General features: G+C 34.5%; 3 protein-coding genes across 7 annotated transcripts; 1 reads left to right on the plus strand and 2 right to left on the minus strand.

Moving 5' to 3' along the window:
• Positions 1-2,224: 2,224 nt before the first annotated feature.
• On the minus strand, positions 2,225-7,124 carry LOC111013849 (metallopeptidase M24 family protein). 2 transcript variants are annotated; one of them, XM_022288378.2, is made up of 10 exons: positions 7,044-7,124; positions 6,802-6,919; positions 6,574-6,658; positions 6,342-6,491; positions 6,101-6,254; positions 3,337-3,552; positions 3,112-3,248; positions 2,938-3,029; positions 2,661-2,840; positions 2,225-2,552 (listed from the first exon to the last, which is right to left on the minus strand). In XM_022288378.2, the coding sequence occupies exons 2-10, from the start codon at positions 6,890-6,892 to the stop codon at positions 2,467-2,469; spliced, it is 1,191 nt and encodes a 396-aa protein (XP_022144070.1). In that variant the 5' UTR covers positions 6,893-6,919; positions 7,044-7,124; the 3' UTR covers positions 2,225-2,466. The 2 variants fall into 2 exon arrangements, with proteins under 2 accessions (XP_022144070.1, XP_022144071.1); XM_022288379.2 differs by lacking the exon at positions 7,044-7,124 and having other exon boundaries at positions 6,802-7,037.
• A 3,509-nt stretch (positions 7,125-10,633) lies between these two features.
• Positions 10,634-15,679, plus strand: LOC111013859 (protein EMB-1-like). Of its 3 annotated transcripts, XM_088122291.1 has the most exons (3): positions 10,634-10,810; positions 10,960-11,146; positions 15,344-15,679. In XM_088122291.1, exons 1-3 carry the CDS (start codon positions 10,696-10,698, stop codon positions 15,495-15,497), a joined length of 456 nt encoding a protein of 151 aa, XP_087978417.1. In that variant the 5' UTR covers positions 10,634-10,695; the 3' UTR covers positions 15,498-15,679. The 3 variants fall into 3 exon arrangements, with proteins under 3 accessions (XP_087978417.1, XP_022144081.1, XP_022144068.1); XM_022288389.2 differs by lacking the exon at positions 15,344-15,679 and having other exon boundaries at positions 10,960-11,397; XM_022288376.2 differs by lacking the exons at positions 10,634-10,810; positions 10,960-11,146 and adding an exon at positions 14,448-14,846 and having other exon boundaries at positions 15,337-15,679.
• Positions 15,680-15,925: 246 nt separating this feature from the next.
• On the minus strand, positions 15,926-20,797 carry G4 (UbiA prenyltransferase family protein). 2 transcript variants are annotated; one of them, XM_088122280.1, is made up of 15 exons: positions 20,564-20,797; positions 20,286-20,330; positions 19,987-20,075; positions 19,801-19,891; positions 19,383-19,468; positions 19,208-19,294; positions 19,057-19,122; positions 18,884-18,967; positions 18,752-18,813; positions 18,142-18,217; positions 17,994-18,056; positions 17,790-17,871; positions 16,892-16,968; positions 16,454-16,501; positions 15,926-16,280 (listed from the first exon to the last, which is right to left on the minus strand). In XM_088122280.1, exons 1-15 carry the CDS (start codon positions 20,667-20,669, stop codon positions 16,218-16,220), a joined length of 1,125 nt encoding a protein of 374 aa, XP_087978406.1. In that variant the 5' UTR covers positions 20,670-20,797; the 3' UTR covers positions 15,926-16,217. The 2 variants fall into 2 exon arrangements, with proteins under 2 accessions (XP_087978406.1, XP_087978412.1); XM_088122286.1 differs by having other exon boundaries at positions 19,801-19,888; positions 20,564-20,796.
• Between the last annotated feature and the right edge of the window lie 229 nt (positions 20,798-21,026).

Here is a 21,026-nt window from a genome sequence, read left to right on the forward strand (position 1 = left end):
ATTTAAATAAGGGGATTTGTAATTGGTAGCATATAAGTTTTCTATATTTAACAAAATAGCATGCCTTTTTCATATTTTCAGATATAACATTTTTTTGAAAATCTTGATTTTAAAATTTTCAGTATTTCCAAATTACCCTTTTCAGTTATCGCGTGTAAACTTTCTCAATTTCTTTTCGTTATTATATATCAAACATATATCACATATATATATCAGGAGTATATCTGACAACATTAGTATATCAGAAGTCAATCAATTCTATATCAGTTGTAAAATAGTAAATCACTATTTTACCTCTGTTTTTTTTTTTTATCAATTAGAAATCAGTAGGTATTGGCATTCATGGAAAATGAGAAAAAAAATTGATACTTACTGAAAATGAGAAAGAAAACTTGAAAGGAACGTGAATGTGAACGTCAATGGTGATTTTCGAACTTGCTGTGAATGAGAAATCGAAGGAAAGAAGATGAATGAGCAATTAATTAGAAATCAGAGGTAACTAGAAACTTAGGGTTTTTCTGTATATCAATAATATATCAGTGATATATCACGTATACATCATACATATATCAGTAGTACAATTAAGTTTTATTTAAAGTTTTAAAGATCAAAATGAAATCAGGAACAATGTCATTCTTAAAAGGTTTAAACATCATTCTTGGGTATCAACATCAATATCAAATCAGCAGCAAAGTCCTTCAACCAAAAACTTAAAGGTTTAAACATCAAAACGAACCAATAGCATAAACCAAAAGTAGACTAACAATGTCATTCTTAAAATTCTATAAAAGAATAAGCAAAAGTTCCAGAAGCATAAGTTCCAATAGTCTAGAAAAGCATAAGTTTCATTCTTGTATAATCTTTAGGTAAAAGCTTGGAACATCAATCTTCGTTCTTGGTGATTGTCGTGTCTTCGGAGATAATATCTTTGAAGCTTTCCGTTTTTCCATAGACAATACTTTTGGCGTTGGTTTATGTTGTCTTTTGGGACGAACGACATCAACATTTTCGACGATGTTTTTTTATTTCATTTTTCGTGTTTATAGTATATCAGAAGTCAATCAGTTCTATATCACCTATAATAGTATCTATCATAGTTATATCAAAAGTAAATCAATTTCATATTAGATGTATATGAAACATATATCACATATATATTAGTAGTATATCTGTCAATCATAGTTATATCATAAGTAAATCAATAGTATATAAGAAGTCAATCAATTCTATGTCACCTATAGCAGTAGATATCATAGTTATATAAGAAGTAAATCAATTTAATACCATATGTATATCAAACATATATCACATATATTTCAGGAGTATATCTGTCAATCATTAGTATATCAGAAGTCAATCATTGTTGGTTCGGACCTGCAAGATATACTTGTAATTTAGAACGTGGGCTCCATTTTTTGCAAAAAAAAAAAAATGTGTGCTTATTTTTCTAACTTTTTTTTTGCCATATCTCAAGTTGCCCCTTTAAATAATAGAGATGTTTTTTTAAGTCGTTAGTTCAAACTCCCATACACATCTGCAAAGTGCAAAAAAAAAAATTATGCTCCAAAGATTGGTTGGAGGAAGCCACCCACGATCTGTGCAAAATTAGGAATTCTAGCCCCTTGGAAGCTAACTCTTTCCTTGACCATTGCTGTTATTTAAATAAAATAAAATAAAAAGTTTTTCTTTGTATATACACAATAAAGAGGTGGAAACCATTTTGATACTTATACTTTACTTTTTTTCTATTTTAATCCTTATCCTTATATTTCTAAACTCCTTATTTGGTCCCTATATTAGAAGGGAAAAAAAATATTTTAGCCTCTTGATTTTCTTTCTACCATATATTTTTAATTATTTCAATTAATAAATTTCTTAAAATGTAACTATAAAATTGTATTTAAAAAATTTTTACCGTATACAAAATTATATTAAAATTTTACAAATTAAAAATCAAAATAATCACTTTAAAAAGTACAGAATAAAACATCAAAGCCGAGAACATTTTTAAAGTAAGTATTTAAAATAGTTACAACTAAGAAAATACTTTGATGAGGCTGAGCAACCAAAACAGTAATTAATTCGATAAACAGAACAACAAAACTTGGTAAATCTAGAGCCATACCTTCAAATTTAACTAGTTTTTAACTGGGTTTCAACGGAATATTAAAGATTCTTATCCAAAACAACCTGGCTATTCAGTTCCTGTAATGAACTTTGCCAATAAAAATAATGTACGAAGGCGTGTTTATTAGGCTAAATTGTGTACTTTGCCAGTAAAAATATGTAGATGATACATGGGGAAGTAATAAAAAGGGCATTCCTTTGATGTCTGGTAACCCATACTAAGCCAGGCTAACGATATCCATAATTAAGGCTGATCAACATACAATAAAAAAGAGGAAAAAAACAGTGCCAAAATTGAAAAGATGGATGGATGGGAGAGAGCAGTGCAAAAGAAGTAACTCATTCCTGCGATGCACCATCTTTTGTAGTTGCATCCATTGGCTCAGCCTCTCTTGAATCATCGGGTTTGTTGTCGCCTTTCTTACCTGAAAGGCGTCAAGAAAACTTGGCTCAACATGACTATAAACCATACATCCTCTTATAATTATGGTTTGAAACAGTATGGAACTCTTAGTGTGGACTCCTGACATTACCTTTCTTTTTCTTCCCACCACCCTTTTTCTTCGACTTCGTTCCAAGAGCTAACCAAGCCTTGATTTCAGGATCATCTATAGTTTTTGTGGGCTGAAGCTCTTGCAGAGCATGAGAGGTGATTCGATCAGATCCATTGGGCATTAGTAAGACCGTAAATTTAGTGTGGGCAACATAATCACCTGCAAATGAACCCTTACCGTGAGAATAGAAGAAAATAACCATGCAAAGGACACACAACAAAAATGGATATAATTAAAAGAAGGAAAAGACTCCTACCAGGCTTTTCATGGAGGACAGGATACGGTTGCAATAGGTCGTGATTAACACATTCAACTAGTCCCAGCCTAGCTCTTTTCTCTTCCAAGGCCCTATTAAGGTGTTAAACCTATGCTTCAGAATTGCAGAAGCAAATGCCTTCCAAAAAATATTCATTGTCAAAACACAACCAACCTAGCAGTGAAAGGCAGAATGGGAAATTTCTGACTTATTTCACTGAAAATAAACCTAGATGCTTTCATCTTCAAGTGGTAGTTCTTGTCCACAGCTCTCTTATATATAGTGGTCTGCCTCTCATCCAGCAGCTTAGGCTGCAAATTTGTTCAGAAATATTTAGTATCACATGATAAGAAGTTAAGATACATTACTCCAGTTGATTAACTTAAAGAACTTTATTACCTTGCCTTCACCTGTGGTTGTAACTATATCTATTGCATAAACTTCATTTTCTTCAAACTCTGCATCATCAACTCTTGTTTCTGGATTTGAAACACTGAGAATAACCTTGTTTCCATCAATCACGAATTGCTTCAGCTGGTGGCTAAGTACACCTTCAACAATTTTGCAATCATAAGCAGCAGCAACCTTTTGAATGGCTTCGGTTACATCTTTATTCTGAAATCGAAGGGGTTTGGTTTAATCAATCAATAAAAGCTTTCGAACAGAAATCAGTCAAGCATCAAATGGAAGTACGAAAAAAAATACAACCCACAAGAAAGCAGGCATTTATAATTTTTATACATATATAAAAAAACAAAAACAAAAAAGAAGCAACTGTGTTAATCAATGACTTTTGGTATTACCCAAGTTATGAAAGCTACTTATGGAGTCAATAAATATGGGAAAAACCGATAGATTGTCCACAAAAGTGACATGTCCTATCAGAGTAACTATGACAAGAAGCCTCATTTGGAATATACATTCCATAGCTTTCATAAAGTATTCATCATATAGGGCTGTCAGACAACACAGCAGAGATAAATTATACTAATTACCACAACATTTTGCTGAAAAAGAAGTTGTGGGAACAAACGTTGAAAGGAAAATAAAGATTCAAAAGAATATCTTAAACCCCTAACAAAAAGCTCTATCAGCATAATCATAGCTTGCTTTGAAGTTTAAATTAAATGAGATTCAAAAGTTATGAGAAAGCAAATTATTTGTTAATTTTGGCAGAATGCCAAGGTGATTCTACCCACCCTTCAGACAACATAAGAGTTCATCATGAAAATGTATATTCTACAGCAATTTGGACAATTGAGATCATAGCCATCATCCATGGCCACTCTACCAATGATTATCCCAAATTTGACCGTGCACAATATTGGCAACAGGGAAAAGAGGCAATCCACTAGACTCAAATCACCTCGGCAAAGTTGCCTTCATTATTAAGTGCATTATGGTTGCTTTCATTTACTTAATTTCTACAAAAAAAAACATGCTTCCCATTTTACATCACAAGAGATTATCAGGACAATGTATATTCTACAACAATTTGGTCAACTGAGATCATAGGGATCATCCATGGCAAGTCTTCCAATAATTATCCCAAATTTGACCGTGCACAATATTGGCAACAGGGAAAAGAGGCAACCCACTAGTCTCAAATCACCTCGGCAAAGTTGCCTTCATTATTAAGTGCATTATAGTTGCTTTCATTTACTTAATTTCTTAAAAAAAAACATGCTTCCCATTTTACATCACAAGAGATTATCAGGACAATGTATATTCTACAACAATTTGGTCAACTGAGATCATAGGGATCATCCATGGCAAGTCTTCCAATAATTATCCCAAATTGACCCTGCACAATATTGGCAACAGGGAAAAGAGGCAATCCGCTAGTCTCAAATCACCTCGGCAAAGTTGCCTTCACTATTTAGTGCATTATAGTTGCTTTGATTTGCTTAATTTCTACAGAAAACATACTTCCATTTCACAACATCACAAGAGATTATCATGAAAATGATTGTACGACAATTTGGACAACTGAGATCATAGGCATCATGGCAAGCCTTCCAATGATTATCCCAAAATTGACCGTGCATAATATTGGCAACAGGGAAAAGAGGCGATCCACAAGTATCAAATCACCTCGGCAAAGTTGCCTTCATTATTCAGTTCAGTGAAAAATAGTTGCTTCAATTAACTTAATTTCTATCAGAAACATAATTCAAATTATTTTCAACCATCAATCATATAACTTGAAAACAACCAAATTCACTTAAAATGACATGATGGTCAAAACAAATAAGATCATTGAACCATAAGTATGTTTTGTGAGCTTCACCCAAAAACAATAATGCTTTCACTTGACTGTCCCATTAGGGTCCATGAGAGCAAAAGCATCAATCATACAGTATTTACTAGGCATAAATTACAATCGTTAAAACAGTAGAAAGTAGACACTTCTATCAAAAAAATATGGGTCCATGAGAACATAGGCATCAGCCATACACAGTATGTCCACCTACAACATCCCAATAATGACCAAACTAAATATGGGCAACAGGGAAAAGAGGTAATCAACAAGTAACTAATCACCTCGGCAAAGTTGCCACTGATGTTGTAGAACATCAAAATCTCTTTCCCACAAACTAGACAATTCGAAAGAGTTCCTCAAACACTACACCAATATTCCAGTGTACTCTTAAGGGGGATGAATCTTTCAAATTCTGATTAACAATTACCACTATGACAACTGGAACATAAACAAGTTTACAGCTGTATGATCAAAACTACCAATTATTTAAACAATGCCTCACTCACAAAAGCGAGTTTGAATAAGTTTCAACCATATTGGAAAATTTATTCCCTATCAGAGTAACTATGACAAAAGCTTCACATAGTGTATAACCATAGCTTAAGACAAAGTTCATCATATAGGGACCGATCAGAAGGAATGAGAGATGCACATTGCAAGGTAAATACAATGATAGCTTAAATCAATTGTTTCTAATCCAAACAATTAATCAGCATAATCTCTAGTATGATCAACCACTGCTTTGATCATTCTGCAAATCAAGTAACAGGGATGGTAATTCTGATGCATATGAATATTGATTTTAGAAATTAAAACATATATAATATATAAACATCCAATTCTGAATTATGAGTTCTCCTAACAGCACGGGTTCCGGACAGCAGTAATAGGAACTATTACCTTTTTCCCTGGCCTAACAAGCCTCAATGCAACTTCAGCGGCAGTGTTAGCGGCTGCAATAACATCAGCAGCCCTTCCAGTCACCGGACCTTCTTGCAGAACATGAGTGTGAGCAACTACAGCGATGAACCCATCAATGTGACACCCCAAATCACTGTCGTAAGAAAAACCCATCATCAATCAGCCGTCATTAAATACCCCACGAGAAAAACAGCAATGAATCAATGTATAAGTTGGTTACATCTTCAGTACATCTCCTTCTTCCATCACTGTCTCGTCGCTAGCCAGAGGTGAGAAGTGGCCAACTGTGTTGTTAGTAGAGATGCAAGTTGGGAAGGCAACGCCCCGTTCTATCTTCTTCTTAACGTTCTTGTACATGTTGCCAGTTTGCCTTCACATTCAAACAACAATACTTAACAAAATACGATCAGCAAGAAAGGGGAGAAAATTGAAGTTTTAATTCTAAAACCTACTCTCTAATGAAGGAATCTCCTTTCTCGCAAATGTCAACAATTTTTGCTTTAGGTTTACATTCAGATATCACCAGCTGCAATGCCTCTGCAAAATTTTTACGTTTCCACCAACAAGGTCATAATCCACATATCAGAACAGTTGAGAGATTAAGCCGCGAGCTGAATTTGACATGCTATTGAGGAAAATATCGAACGGAAAATATTTCATCAGAAAGAGAGAGAACTCACTGTTTGCGATCTCGGCAGCACTTTTGTACTTCGTGACAACATCCGGAGAGGAGAGATCCAACTCCACCTCCTCCCTTTCATCGTCCGACATTGCTTTTGAGCTTCAGAAACTCTTCAACTATCAGAGACGACAGATTCAGGAAGAATAACTCCAAGTTTACAAGCAAATTTCAACAAAAACGCAGGTAATTGAAGGGAGTTGTAACTCTCGAAGTAGAAAGCAGAGAAGAAACTAGGGTTACCTTCTTCTATGGCCGCGTTTGTTTATATAGGAATAGTTTTGAGCTGGTTAGGCCCGCTAGGGTTTTGGGTTTTCTTCTCCTACTTTTGTTCTCCCTTTCCTTTAATTTATTAAAAATAATTAAGTAAAATTATACCAAATATCCTTGGAGTTTAGGGTAGGTTTCAACACTACCCCTAAACTTTTAAAATTTTTATTTTTACCCAAAACTTTAAATTTGTTTCACAATTACTCTTACGTCAACTTTTTCGTCAAAATGAAGATGGAAAAAGAAAGGAGCGTTAACTTGTAAAATAGTGGTACACGTAGTATAGGTGACAAGTTTCAATTATGTCTCTGATCTTTATAGTAGGTTTCAATTATTTAATTTTCATTTCAAAAGTTTCATTTTACACATGAAATGATTCAAAACAGTATAATCAGTTTATCTATCTAAAATGAAGACAAAAATATGATGCGGCAATTAGTTGAAAAATAAATGTTACGTATATATTTATGAAATAAAATTTGTTAAAAATTGGAGTTGATTGAAAGTGTGGGTCCATAGAAATGAGGAGAATAACAAATAAAAGAATTAACGAACACGTGAAGATAACTTTCATCCTTAAATATTAACTCACCACTAAATCATATATCTTCAATTTAAGAGAATCTAATGAAGGGGTTGTTTTAAAACAATTTCAATGATTTAGTATTAAAATGAAACTTTTTAGCTGATAAAGGATATAATTGAAATATATCCTAAAAGTCAAGGAACATTAATCAATTTTGAAATCATTGCCACGGATACCGCTATTTTACAAGTCACTGTCACGTCACTTTTCCATCATAATTTTAACCAAAAAACAGGTGGGAGAGTTTTTAAACAAATTTAAAAACTTTAAGGATAAAAATAAAACTTTATAGAGTTGAGGGTGTTAAAAATTTATAACTCTCTATTATTATTTTGAAAAATCCTATTTAAAAGAATCTTCTTTCCTATCTCAACTTGGTAGGGGTGAGTATTGAAAATCGAAATATCGATCCGATCGATCAAAACCAATCGAACCGACATCGATCGATCGATTTTATTAAAATTTCGATCAAAATTGGTTTTACGTAAAAAAATCGAGATATAGTCGATCAGTTTGGTCGGAAATCTTTTCCGACCGACTTGTTATTATTAGTATAAGGAAGGAAAAAAAAAAAGAATGGCAGCTTTGAAAATGGTTTAGAGGCACGTATCCTTTTTTATAATTTGTTTTTATTTTATATTTTCCTCTCTTTTGTCTCTTTTTCTCCTCTCCTCCCCATTTCTCTGCCTTTCTCTTTCGTCATTTTCTTTTCCTCTCCAGCGGCGCATCTACTCAAGAACTCTCCTCTCTTTTCATTCTCTAGTTTTCATCGTGCATCCACTTCATGGTCGTTCTACGACCCGCATCCCTTCTCAATTTTTTTAAGTGTTGGTTTTCCGATAAAACCGACCGGCCGACCATCGGCCGGCCGGCGTAAGAATGATTAAAAAAATCATCGTTTTCTTGGAAACCGACTATATCGATTTTCGATGTCGGGATTGGTCAAAAATCGACTCCGATCCACCTATACTCACCCTATGACGGAGACTTGGGTACACTTATTATTTAATTAAATTGTAGTAAAATTTTATAACATATTTTATAACATTATTTGAAATTTTAAAATACTCCGAAAGAGACAAACAGGCTATATTTCTCCCCAGTAAAGTCTTCAATTGTATGGTTCCATATTTTGACTTCCTAAAGTTAAAATATTACTTAACAAAATTACAAAAATATCGAAAAAAATATATATGTCGATCAAATATTGATATTGATGGTGTTTTTAGAAGATTATAAAAAATAAAAATAATTATAACAAATAAATATCTCATTTTTCTAAAATAAATTAAAAATTATTACTATCATTAATATCATGTCTCTATTGATATATATTTTATTATGTTAATTTAAAAAAAAATTGAAATGTTGATTCACCACTTTCTTGTTCTAATACTCTCATTGAGACGTTAATAAATAATATTACTTTTCTGTGTCATACCTCATCCTCTTTAATTGAGCTCGAAATTGATATTCAGTAGTCTACAAATCTAACCTCCATTTCCTCAATTTTATCTAATTCCTCATTTTTTTCCCCCAAAATAATATAAGGAGTCTCTTTGATGCATCACTCCTATTTATTTCAAAAATAAAAAATGGAATGGCCGAATCTATATAACCTCTCAATATTATTTCTATTAATATAATTATTAAGGCGTACATATATATGATGAGTAATAACAAAATATATTTGCCAACGTGAACCCTCTAACTAATTAAGATCTATATATATATTATTGATCAAAATTTCAAAAAGTTACGAATCTATAACGAGATGTAATTAAAGAAAAAAACAACAAAAAAGGCATCTACAAATTTCTCTACTCCCCACGAATTCGTACTTAAAAAAAATGAAAAAAAAAAGATCTTACCAACCTTTTTTTTTTTTTTTTTGTAAAAACTCCTAATCAAATGGAACAGACATATGTAAATATCTTACCACATGCTAGCATGTGTAGGAATCTCATGTTGACCCGCTATATTTTTAATCATATATGTCATAACCCCAGTTTATGCTTTGGCATTTTTATTAGTAGTTAACCATAACATTTGTAGGGAAAGTAAATTGAAAAGGTTGAGACGATCAAGCGAGACAAAGGGTCCATAAAATCTGACCATAAAAACAACACAACAACAAAACAAGATATAGAATACGAGCATACACAACAAAAAATTAAACCGACAAAAACGAAGAATATTTAGATCCTTATTGAAGAGCCCATGTTATTAAGAATAATGTATTCTAAGTACCTAAAATATATTTATAATGGTATGATATTGTTGCTTTCGATATAACCTATTAAGGATCCCGCATCGATAAGATAAGAAATATAATAAGAATTTTTATAATAGGTTTGGGCTACTTTGATTCTCTCATTGATTTTAAGATGTAACTTTATATGAATGTTAATACCCTGACTACTTTACTTATGTTTCACCAATAAGATCTCATAGCAATTGAAAATAAATGCCCTCGTCTATATACCTACGATTTTTCTCTTACTTAAGTCGGGCCTTTGGTTGTATTCCCAACAATTCTCTCAAGTACTATCTAGCCTCCTTTAAAATAATCATCCCTTCGTCTAACTCCTCTTCTCTAGAATACACCGCCTTTTTGATATAGAGCTCAACTATAATCATTCCACGACTATTATTTTCTAAGACTCACCCACCCAAATAATTTTAAGTATCTCCAAAATATTATGATATTATTGTCCGCTTTAGACATAATATTTCTATAGATAATAAACACCGATTAATAGTCACAGGTGAATTTGCATGTTGTGTGAAGTAGTACTTAAAAAAACCCAAGGATACAGGTGTCGTGAGTGGAGAGAGTGCATGAGAGAAATTGGTCCAATTGCACCCCAAATTGCCGCGTTTGCCGTATTACGTGTCCGTTTCTTAAACCCCTTCCCACGCTCCTGCTTGCGCCTATAAATAAAAACCACAACTCCGATCCATTTCAGCCAATATCTTCACACTTCCCAGTTCCCAGTTCCCAGTTCCCAGTTGTAGTGGTAAATCAAAACAAAAGCGATGGCATCGGAACAGCAACGAGCGGATCTCGACGCAAAAGCAAAGCAGGGAGAGACGGTGGTTCCCGGAGGAACCGGCGGCAAAAGCCTCGATGCTCAAGAACGCCTCGCTGAAGGTAATTAATTACCAAATCTCAAGTTCACGATTATTATTCTAATAATAATTAAATTAAATTTATCTAATCCATCATTATCAGTTTTAGTTAATGATTATTATTATTTTATTATTGAACTTGTGTGTTATGCTTATGGGGTGTACGTTGAGGGCGGAGCCGGGGAGGGCAGACGAGGAAGGAGCAGCTGGGCCACGAAGGGTATCAGGAGATGGGCCAGCGCGGGGGAGAGACCCGGAGGGAGCAGATGGGCCACGAGGGCTACCAAGAAATGGGCCGCAAAGGAGGCCTCGGCACCGACCGGGCCAACGAGGAAGGGATCCAGATCGACGAGTCCAAGTTCCGGACCAAGGACAAGGACCGTTGAACCGGATTTCTGCTCAAATATGACCCGGTTCGAGCCGTCGTCCTTTCGGAAGTACCTGAATAATATATATATTGGGTGTGTGTACTTTTGGTATTATGTAAATTATTAGGGGTTGCTTTGTAATTTGTGTTCTGTTTGTTTTTCCTTTTTGGTGGTGTGTACGTCGGCCGGCGACCTCTTATTGGTCGTTTTGGCTATCTTGATGTATGGTGTCGTAGAACAAGGCTTTGACTCTTTGTATCTAATATAATAGTTCTCTTTTAATTTTCTTTATAGTTTTCTACTGTCGTGGCGATTTTAATTCGTGGGATTTTAAATTGAGTTACTACCAAAAACGGCTTATTTTAGAGAGTAAGTATAACGTTTAGAAAAATTCACAAAGTTTCTTTGAATAATTTCATTTCGATAAAATGTCCATATATATTATAATTCTTTGAATAATTTTATTTGTATTAACGAAAAAGTTTCTATGATGTATAGGTGATATCAATATTTAAATGATCAGGTATATGAATATATAAAATTCATATAACTACGTCTATCAATGATATGTTAAAATGTATGTGTCGACATACATATCAGTAATCAAATAATATATTATTTGATACATCAATGACTTAATAATATACAATATATCAATTGAGGGATTAAATGGTATGATTTTGATTTATATCAGATACTAAATTGTATAACTTATATTATAAACTAAATTGAGGTAGAGGTAGTATCTAGTATATCATTAAACTAAATGGTATAATAACTACCAGGCATATAAAATATGAAATATGACTTTGAGGTAGTATCCTAATAGTATATCATAAACTAAATGGTAATAAATTAAATGGTTTAATAACTATCAGGTAAAATGAGAGAGGCTGAGGGTAAATTGGACTTATTTTATATTTGGCATTAGTTGGGGCTCCAAATTTTACAAATAACTATATTATTTTTTTTTCTTTTTTTTGCTAATTTTGCAAGTGCTTTTTAACTTTGATAATATTGTATAATAAGAAAACTACCATAATTAATAAAATTTATTTTTGGGTCTAAAGATCTCTATAATTAATAAAATTTAGTTTTAAACTGATTTTACTTTTTATATTAGGGTTATGAAGAATAAACCAACTTTCTATGTTATATTTGTCGTTCAAGATCATTTACGAGACGTATTATGGATGTCACAATCAAGTTTATGGGTTTAGTGGGGCAGTACACACAAGTCCTATGTGGCATTATTAGCGGAAAAAGAGGATGCTTACAATGCGTACAAGGTCGTCCTAGGTGGCCAAACCGATGTAGAACTTGCTAACTGTGGGTGTATCAACCGACCCACATAGGAAGGACACTCTTATGTTATTGTTTCCCGAGTAGTAGGCTATAGTTGGAATATACTTGTGGTGTAGGCGTCGTTCTAAATATCGGTTGACACGTCGACATTTCTATCAACATATCCATGTTTTCGTGGGTTCGACAATCACATGAGGGATAAATCGACATTTCCATCGACATCGACATTTAAAACCTTAGGGGTAGGTAGGAATTAGTTTCATGAAGCAATTGTAAGATTCATATACGAGGTATTTTATTTCAGGACCACGTATAGACATGGACATAAAACCCATGAGTTGATTGCCACATGCACATAATTAATCTTAAGATAGCATAATAAAAGGGATTATAGAATAGAAATTCAATCACCACACTTTAAACATCAGATTAGGCAGCTATATTTCTTCCACGAGAATGACTTAACTTGTCAAGAAAGTACAAGAATGGGCAGTGCAGGTATGTCCATATCAAGCAAGAGGAGATGATCATCGTTTGAAGATCTTGTTGAAGTAGCCAGTACGTACAAAGATGCGATTGCAGACAATGGTGCTATAATAGATCGCAGTGTGACCTTCCAACAATGATGAGAGGGAGCAAATTCCGGAGGAGACAAAGTGTTCATAGAACTTGAGTCTATCCCTAGCATGATATATTGGATGATTGTCTGGTCGCAGTTAACATTTTATTTGTTGATGTGCAAAAGGTGACTATGTCTTTTGACTTCCCATCAAATTGGAAGTACATGCTTATACTTTCAACGACACATTTTAAATCATGTCACTTAAATATTAAATGACTTTTAGTTTTTGTGTGTTGCCGAAATATTAGCCTAACTTTCAACGACGCGTTTTAAAAATATGTTGCTGAAAGTCACTATTAGTGAGACATTTTAAAAAGGTGTCGCTAAAACTTAATATTTAACGATGTTTTTCTTTGGTGTCGCTAAAGTTTTGTCGTTGAGAGTCCGCTTTATTGAAATTGTTATTTCAAATTCCATCTACCGCTATATACTTACAATGTCATAACTCATAATGTGGACCACCTAATCTATAACATAACTTTGTAAAACATTTTTTATAATTAAACATTTTGTTGAACATATGGTATCAATGTTAAACTTTGCTTCGAATTATTGCGAAGGTAGGATTTGATTGTGAGTTTATAATCTAATTTTTGTTTGGCAATCAATGAAGAAAATTTAAAAAAACTGAGGTTAGGAAATATATAAATTAAGAAATACCAAATTTAAAGGAAATAAAAAAAAATTTCAAAGAGTAGTTTTTTTTTAAAAAAATCAAAGTGTATAACAATTCACTAAATAAAAACAAAATTATCCAAGCTCAAGCTACACAATCATGTACCCCAAATATAGGCTATACAACACTCGGAGATGTCCAAGTCACAAATGTCGAACCTACATCCCAAACACTCCTAAAAGAGTTGGCTAATCATGACGTTCAAAGTTCCACAAGAAAATACTTTTATATATTTTTGAATTTAATAATTGCACGAAAAATTCAACAATTATAATTTATAATTCAAAAATAGTAACAAGGGACTTATTCATACAACTTCAGATTGCATACCACCGCTAAGCTATGCTCGTTTTGACGGGTTGGTTTCGCTATTGTTTTCATATTTTTATAATGCCATATTATATATTACTAATATAAAATTATAGACCTATTATTATGTTAATACTTGCCGGTTTATTATCTATATAATTTTCAATTTTTATATAATCAACTTTCAGCACATTGATTGGTAGCAAAGAGCAATAACATAGTTAAATATATTAACACCAAAAATTCCTCATATTATCCCAACTCTATATTAAACTTAAAGAACAGGTATCAGTATTAGCAAATGAGAGAAGTTGAGCATAGTTCTGGAAGTTGAAAACAAAAGTTGATAGATGGGTCGGCATACGTTGGATTTGGAACCCCTACCAGGTAATCTCTCCCTCAACACGTGTCATCCTCGGGACAGTGGGTGTGAGAATCTTTTTGACTGAGTAATCACCTACGTGTCAGCCAAGGAGTGCTCTACAGCTCATTATCTGCCACGTAGGCACCCAAAGTGTCCATTTTCCCTTTTCTCATAGACAGACATTTCTCATCTCCTATATAAACCAAACCATTGCGTCGAAGGGAGAGGAGCGTAGGAATTTCATATTATTCTCTGTTGTGAAGCTTAAGTTTTAACTTTCCAAAGGGTGGAAGAGAGAGATGTCGTCGGAGCAGGAGAGGTGTGAACTCGACGCCAGGGCCAGGCAAGGGGAGACTGTCGTCCCTGGTGGAACTGGGGGCAAGAGTCTCGAAGCTCAGGAACACCTTGCTGAAGGTGTCGATTTAACGACTCTCCCACATTCTATATTTCTAATATTACAGGATTTCATACTTCTTTTTATTTACTGCCTATATTAACAGTTCTTTTATTTATTATTTATTATATTCAAACATATTAGCAGTATATTTACTGCTGATATTCAGCAATTCTTTCATCATTATATTAACATCATATTACGTCAATGATGTTGATACATTTATTTCATTGTCATATCAACATCATATTAAAAATGACATTAAAAATGACGTAGATATCATCAAAATGTAGGATTTATTGAGAGAGGTATGATACTTTCGTAATACCAAAAATGGTTTCATGTTTCTCTATTTCAACACTTGAAAATATTTAAAATGATGCTGACGTGGCTTTCTAATCCAACCTTGACAAATCAACATGGCCTAAGATTTGACTCCATATAACCCCTCAGAAAGTCTCATATATTTACTAACAAAAGGAGATTGTTTCTAACTTTGATGTGACGTAGGGCGGAGCCGTGGGGGGCAGACAAGGAAGGAGCAGCTGGGCCACGAAGGGTACCAACAGATGGGCCGCAAAGGAGGGCTAAGCAACACGGGTCTCTCGGGCGGAGAGCGCGCTGCCGAGGAAGGCGTTGAGATTGATGAGTCCAAATTCAGGACCAAATAAAAACCACCTTCACAAATATGGCCAACTTTCAGCTCTAGTTTCAAGTTCCAAACTTCAATTTTCAGCTTACCTTTTTGGGGTTTCTAGTTTCTCTAAATAACGTTGTGTCCAAATGTCCGGGTCTGTACATGCACGTTTCCTCCTTTCAGGATAGTTAGAAATTAATGTCAGTTCTGTAAAAATATCTTCCTAAAATCTATCTCGACAGGGATTCCAAGTTTTCAAAATTTTGTTCCGTCTTTCAATTTAAATGATACAAGGTTGATCTTTTTGAAAACAGAAGATTAAAAATGAATGTGATCAAATATGGAAATCGGTTCTCGAAATGTGAGATAAGTCCAAAGAAAAACCCCATAGGTCAACACAGTTGCTTGGCAGACCTGTGAATATATGCGAGCAGTCGGAAGCAGAAGCAGAAGCAACAGATGGGAACAGAATTCCAGAGTTTGCATTATGAACTCTCTGTCCCTTGTTAGGAACTGAGAGAGAAAATTCGCGTGTGAATACATATTAAACCTATGGCAAGCTATGAACTGAGAAAATATTTCACTTTATCCTAAGTACTGATAGTAGCCTAAACCAAAGCTAGGAGGAAGGAAGTCCAAAACTTGCGGTTACTAAACAAGGTAAATAAAACCTTGATTGAGCTGCTGCTGGGGAGCATCCGCGGACTTGGGTTCCTGCCCGTGGGTGCACTTTTGATTCTCCGTGTAATCGAGTTTAATGGCTGGTTGCTAGAGCAGTAACCAATAGACCCAGCACAAGAAATGGTTGGGCACTGGCCTGAAATTTTATTGCAAATATGAAGTCGACAAATTGTATCGAGCGGAAAGTTTTAAGTTCTGGCCTAAAGGTATTGGCAAAGGCAGAACTCGAGTATGCTTTCCCAAAGAGTGCACAGATGAATGGCTCTATGTAGCAGTTTATATGAACGCAAATGCCGAGAATTTGAGTACCTGATATTTGACGTCGTACTTGACGGGGTCCTTGAGGAAGAATTTGAACTGTAAAAAGCATGGTAGTATAGATCAGTCGAGTATTTATGTTCCCTAAAACGAAGCGAAGCTGGTACGGTTGTCGTACTCGACTCTTGAATTATCAATATTTCAATGCAAAATAATATGTTACATGATCAAACATACACTCGAGCATATTTTGTCACTATTAATGAAATATGCTATGAAAAAGAACCTGAAAACATTATCAGGGTTTACACGCATATGGAAGTTTTAAGGTTGCTAAATTAAGAACTCAATTAATAATGTATAGGGTGTTCCTTTACACGACGTTTGAACCGAGTAAGAATGTAAGATTGTATTTGAGTTAAATCAATGAACATTTTCCAATTCGAAAAACCTGACACTATATGACGATTCTTTTTAAAGAATATATACCTGAAAAAAAACTTGGGGAGCGATTAGAGCAAGGAGGGCCAATGCGTAATACGGCTTGCCAGCTCCCAACAGATAACCTGCAATAATCAATATTATTCATGGCCACGTTCATTTCAAGTATACTGGAGGGAACAGTTTGGTTAACTTGCAAATGAAAATCCCCAATTTACATTAGCTGTTGTAAGTCCTTCATCTGCTTAGTAAACAAATAATAATTCATTTGATTTTTCATGGCAGGCTGATAACTTTTAAGCTATATTTAGTAGTAGAGTGCCATCTCCTAAAATAATGCGGTTCATGGCTGTACGAAAATAAGGTTAACAGAAGCAAAAAACTGTTAGAATTCTTGCTGAGAAGAACACCACATTTCACAGACTTTGAGATTGAAAAGCTTTTTTTCCAGACAACACGAAGAGAGACAAAGTAATCCATCTTTTCAGCAATCAGAATGGTGTATATTTTGTATTCGTCGTGTTGCAAACAAGTTTACGGCTTTTTATCTGTAATCTTAGTGAACTGCTCAAGAGTTAGAAAAATATTATGTGCAATACTTTTACCATTGCTCAATTCCTTCAGTGACTAACAGGGTTCAGTATTAAGATGATAAGCACATTCAAAGTGATTCCTATCACAAAGCACACTTTTTTTTAGGGTTTAGGGTGGGGTGGGGAGTGGAGTTAAGAGAAGGTTTCGTTAAAAGGGATGGAAGTACACAAAAGACGAACACCAAGTGCAGAATCCTCCAAAAAAATAAATTACTAGAAAGGCAGAAACCAAGCAACGAGCAATTCGTGTTCTTATTTGTTAGTACAAGCAGGAAAAGTGATCCAGTATGCTTTAGATTTGAGCATGGTTTCAAAGTGAAAAATCCCTACGGAACACAAAGTAGAAGCATTACCGGCAATGGATAGTTGAGTTATGTCAATTGCGCCAACACAAATCCATTTAGCAGTTTCAGCACCGAAAGCAACTGGAAGTGACTGTACGAGCAGTAAACAACGTAAGCTGACATTAAAAAATGAAACGAAAAAAAAAAAAAAAAACTGATAACCCTCACCAAAATCAATTTTATGAAATCAGACTCTGAATTAGAATGAAATACCTGAAGTCCTAAAGCTCTATCCCCCTCGACACTTTTAAAGTCATTTACAATTGCTATTCCCAACTGATTAAGGCAAAGCAGAAGGCACGCGCATTAGGATTGGCTTTTGTACAAAAAGGAACTCAAAAAAATTCATTGAGAAGCATACTCCAGCTATGCTGTACAAGAGTGTGAGAACTACGATATCAGGAGTGAGAGTTCCAAATAAAGCTTGGCCTGCCCACCTGAGATTAAAAATTCGTTGTTACTGGAAAAGTAAAATTACCATATTATAAAGAACAAGAAAAATTTGTGATACATATGGTTAATGGAAGCCTGGAACGAGCTAAAAGCTGTACATTGATAATAAAGAGGAGATAACTGCAAACTAGCCATCAACTGAAGGTTCCATGTAGAGGATTTAAGTTAAGTTCAAGACATGAGGTTCCATTCAAAGTGATGAGGATATTTTAATATGAGTGGATAAAGTGTAATCATAGACAATTAATTTCAGTTCGATTCATGGTCAATGGAAGAAAGGATGTTCTCCATCGATATAACAATATGCTCAAAAGGCAAACCTGATTGGGCCACTCAAGTGAGTCCAAATATCGACTACTAACTCTACTAACCAGATACATAGAAAGTTCTCAGAATTTCAATATGAAACGTGATTGACTTGGCCGACCAGTCAATTGCAAATAGAAACTACTGGTTGACTTTATTAACCACTAATTTATATCAATTAACCAAGAATTATTGATCACAGGATTTCGCACCATGGTAAACTGATATAACTAGCTCCAAGAGCAAAATTTCCAATCCATCCATTTTGTTTCAGCTGCAACCACATAAAAAATCTTCTTAGCATCCAGAAAATCCAATTTAGATACAAGAAACGTTTGTGATACCTTTAGAGGTGGAGCAGAGTATATATATGATAACAAAGAGCCACCCAGAGCAAGGTAAAAGACTATAGGGAAGTCATGTCCTGCCTGAAAATGATAAGGATGAGGTTAAAAAAGAAAACAGTTCATATGAAAGATGTGTAGATGTGTATGTACCATCAGTTCAGTGGACCTACCCACACGTCTAACAAACCGGCCAAGCCAAGTCCTCCCAGAAGCAATACCCATATTTGAGTTATAACCTGATAAAATTTATGGAAGGAAGAAATCAGTTAGGATTGATCATACATACCTCTGCTTATGGATATCAAGTGGTTTATCTCCTACCTCATTCTCAGATATTGCTCCAGAAGGAATTGGACGATAAGGTTCGTTAATTGCATCGATCTCTCGGTCATACCAATCATTGATGGTCTAAAAAACCAAAGGACCAATTCTATGTTATTTTTTGCTCAAATACCATCACAAATGATAGGAAAAGTTTGCATCAATAACAGCTTACCTGCGTGTAGCCAGTGAGAAATGGGCCAGACATAAGCATGCAAACAATTGATTTTGCCACATCCTCAAAATTCCAATGGAAGTTACCTGTAAATGAAAAGTATGTATCATATAGAAGGCATATTCATGGTTCAATGAGGTAACTAATCAGTGAAGCAAACTGATGCAAAAAGTAAAGCCAGTTAGTACTATCCCCAAGTTACCTATACGTGTAATCGTTCTTTTGACCACCATCAGATGCATTAGACCATATAATACACGACATGAGGTTAAATCTTAATAGTTTTGATAAGAGAAGAGCTCACAAATTCTCATAAGACAGGACGACTAAAAAGTAAGTTGACAGTAACTTTGTTAGTAATTCATCAAAGACTTTTCAAATGCACGTTTGAATGTTTGATTAAAAAAAGAGTGAGTACCAGAAGCAGCAGCACCGCAAACTACTCCCCAAACCAAGGGCGGCCATGTAACAGGCTTTGTCAATTGAAGCCGAATCTTCCATTTATTCTGCTTAAAGTGCAGATGAAGAACTTATTAACGACTTACTTTAACGTGCACATTCAACAAATCTTCCTCAAAAACAGGCTGAGGACATAGTAACTCACAGTTTCTTGCGCAGCACCTTTTATTCCAAGAAGCTGATTGAAGCTCGAACCACCATTAGACGGCGCTTTATCTGGTGCCTGAGGTTTAACTGATCCGTACGAATAAGGAAAATATAAATATGCGGCACAGCACAACATGAGAAGAAATTTAAAATAATTAATTAATCAAAGCAGCTCAATTTGATCGTTTTTCAAGTTCCGAGAAATCTATGCTGCAAGATTCAAGTATTCCAAAAAGGAAACGAAATGAAAAAAAAAATAGTAATAACAATAAACAAAAAACAAAAAACATGAAAGACCTTCGTTCGCGTCAGTTTCTGCGGCAACAATCGATAGCCTCCTCCCTACAACAGTAAAGAATCGTCGTTAGCAAAGAAAAAAAAATCAGCACTTTAAATCTCAAAATCGACATCGAAACTGAAGAAGTCCGCGAATAACAACTTGAGATTTTGAACAATCATTCATCTCACACAGAGTTAGAAATACGTATTCTTCAATTTAAAAGCTCTCAGATATCAATGTACATTTATTTTTGTTTTTTCTCTGAAACTAGTGAAGCGATGCTGAGTGAACTCACTAGAAAACGAAACAGAAACCGGCGATAAAGCGGACTGAATTCGAACTCGATTGGCGTGGACACTCGATAATCTTACAGATGGAGCTGTATTCAGCGTTAACGCCATTGAAGCACAATCTACAGACCTTGGAGCTTCCACTGAGACTCTCGGATGGTGCGCGGAGAGAAAGAGGAGAAATTTGGCCTTCTTGGAGACGATAACTTAACCAGAGTAGGATGTCAAAGAAAATTTAAAAAGAATGTAATAAAGCTAACCACCAGCGTAGTGTGGAGGAGCATATTTAAGCTACATCCAAGCCTACGGTAATTAAGGTGTTCTTACTTACGTGGCACCTGATAAGATAACGACGATGGATTTTGTTATGCAATCTGAAATCACAATTTTTAATTTTTTTTTTGTTTCTTACAATTTATTTAATAGTTTTTTCCGAGTTAAAGTGGGTAATAGAAGTTGAGTTTTAAT

The sequence above is a fragment of the Momordica charantia genome, assembly GCF_013281855.1.
Source record: "Momordica charantia cultivar OHB3-1 chromosome 1 unlocalized genomic scaffold, Mcharantia_2.0 BLBB01000001.1, whole genome shotgun sequence".
Taxonomy (NCBI): domain Eukaryota; kingdom Viridiplantae; phylum Streptophyta; class Magnoliopsida; order Cucurbitales; family Cucurbitaceae; genus Momordica; species Momordica charantia.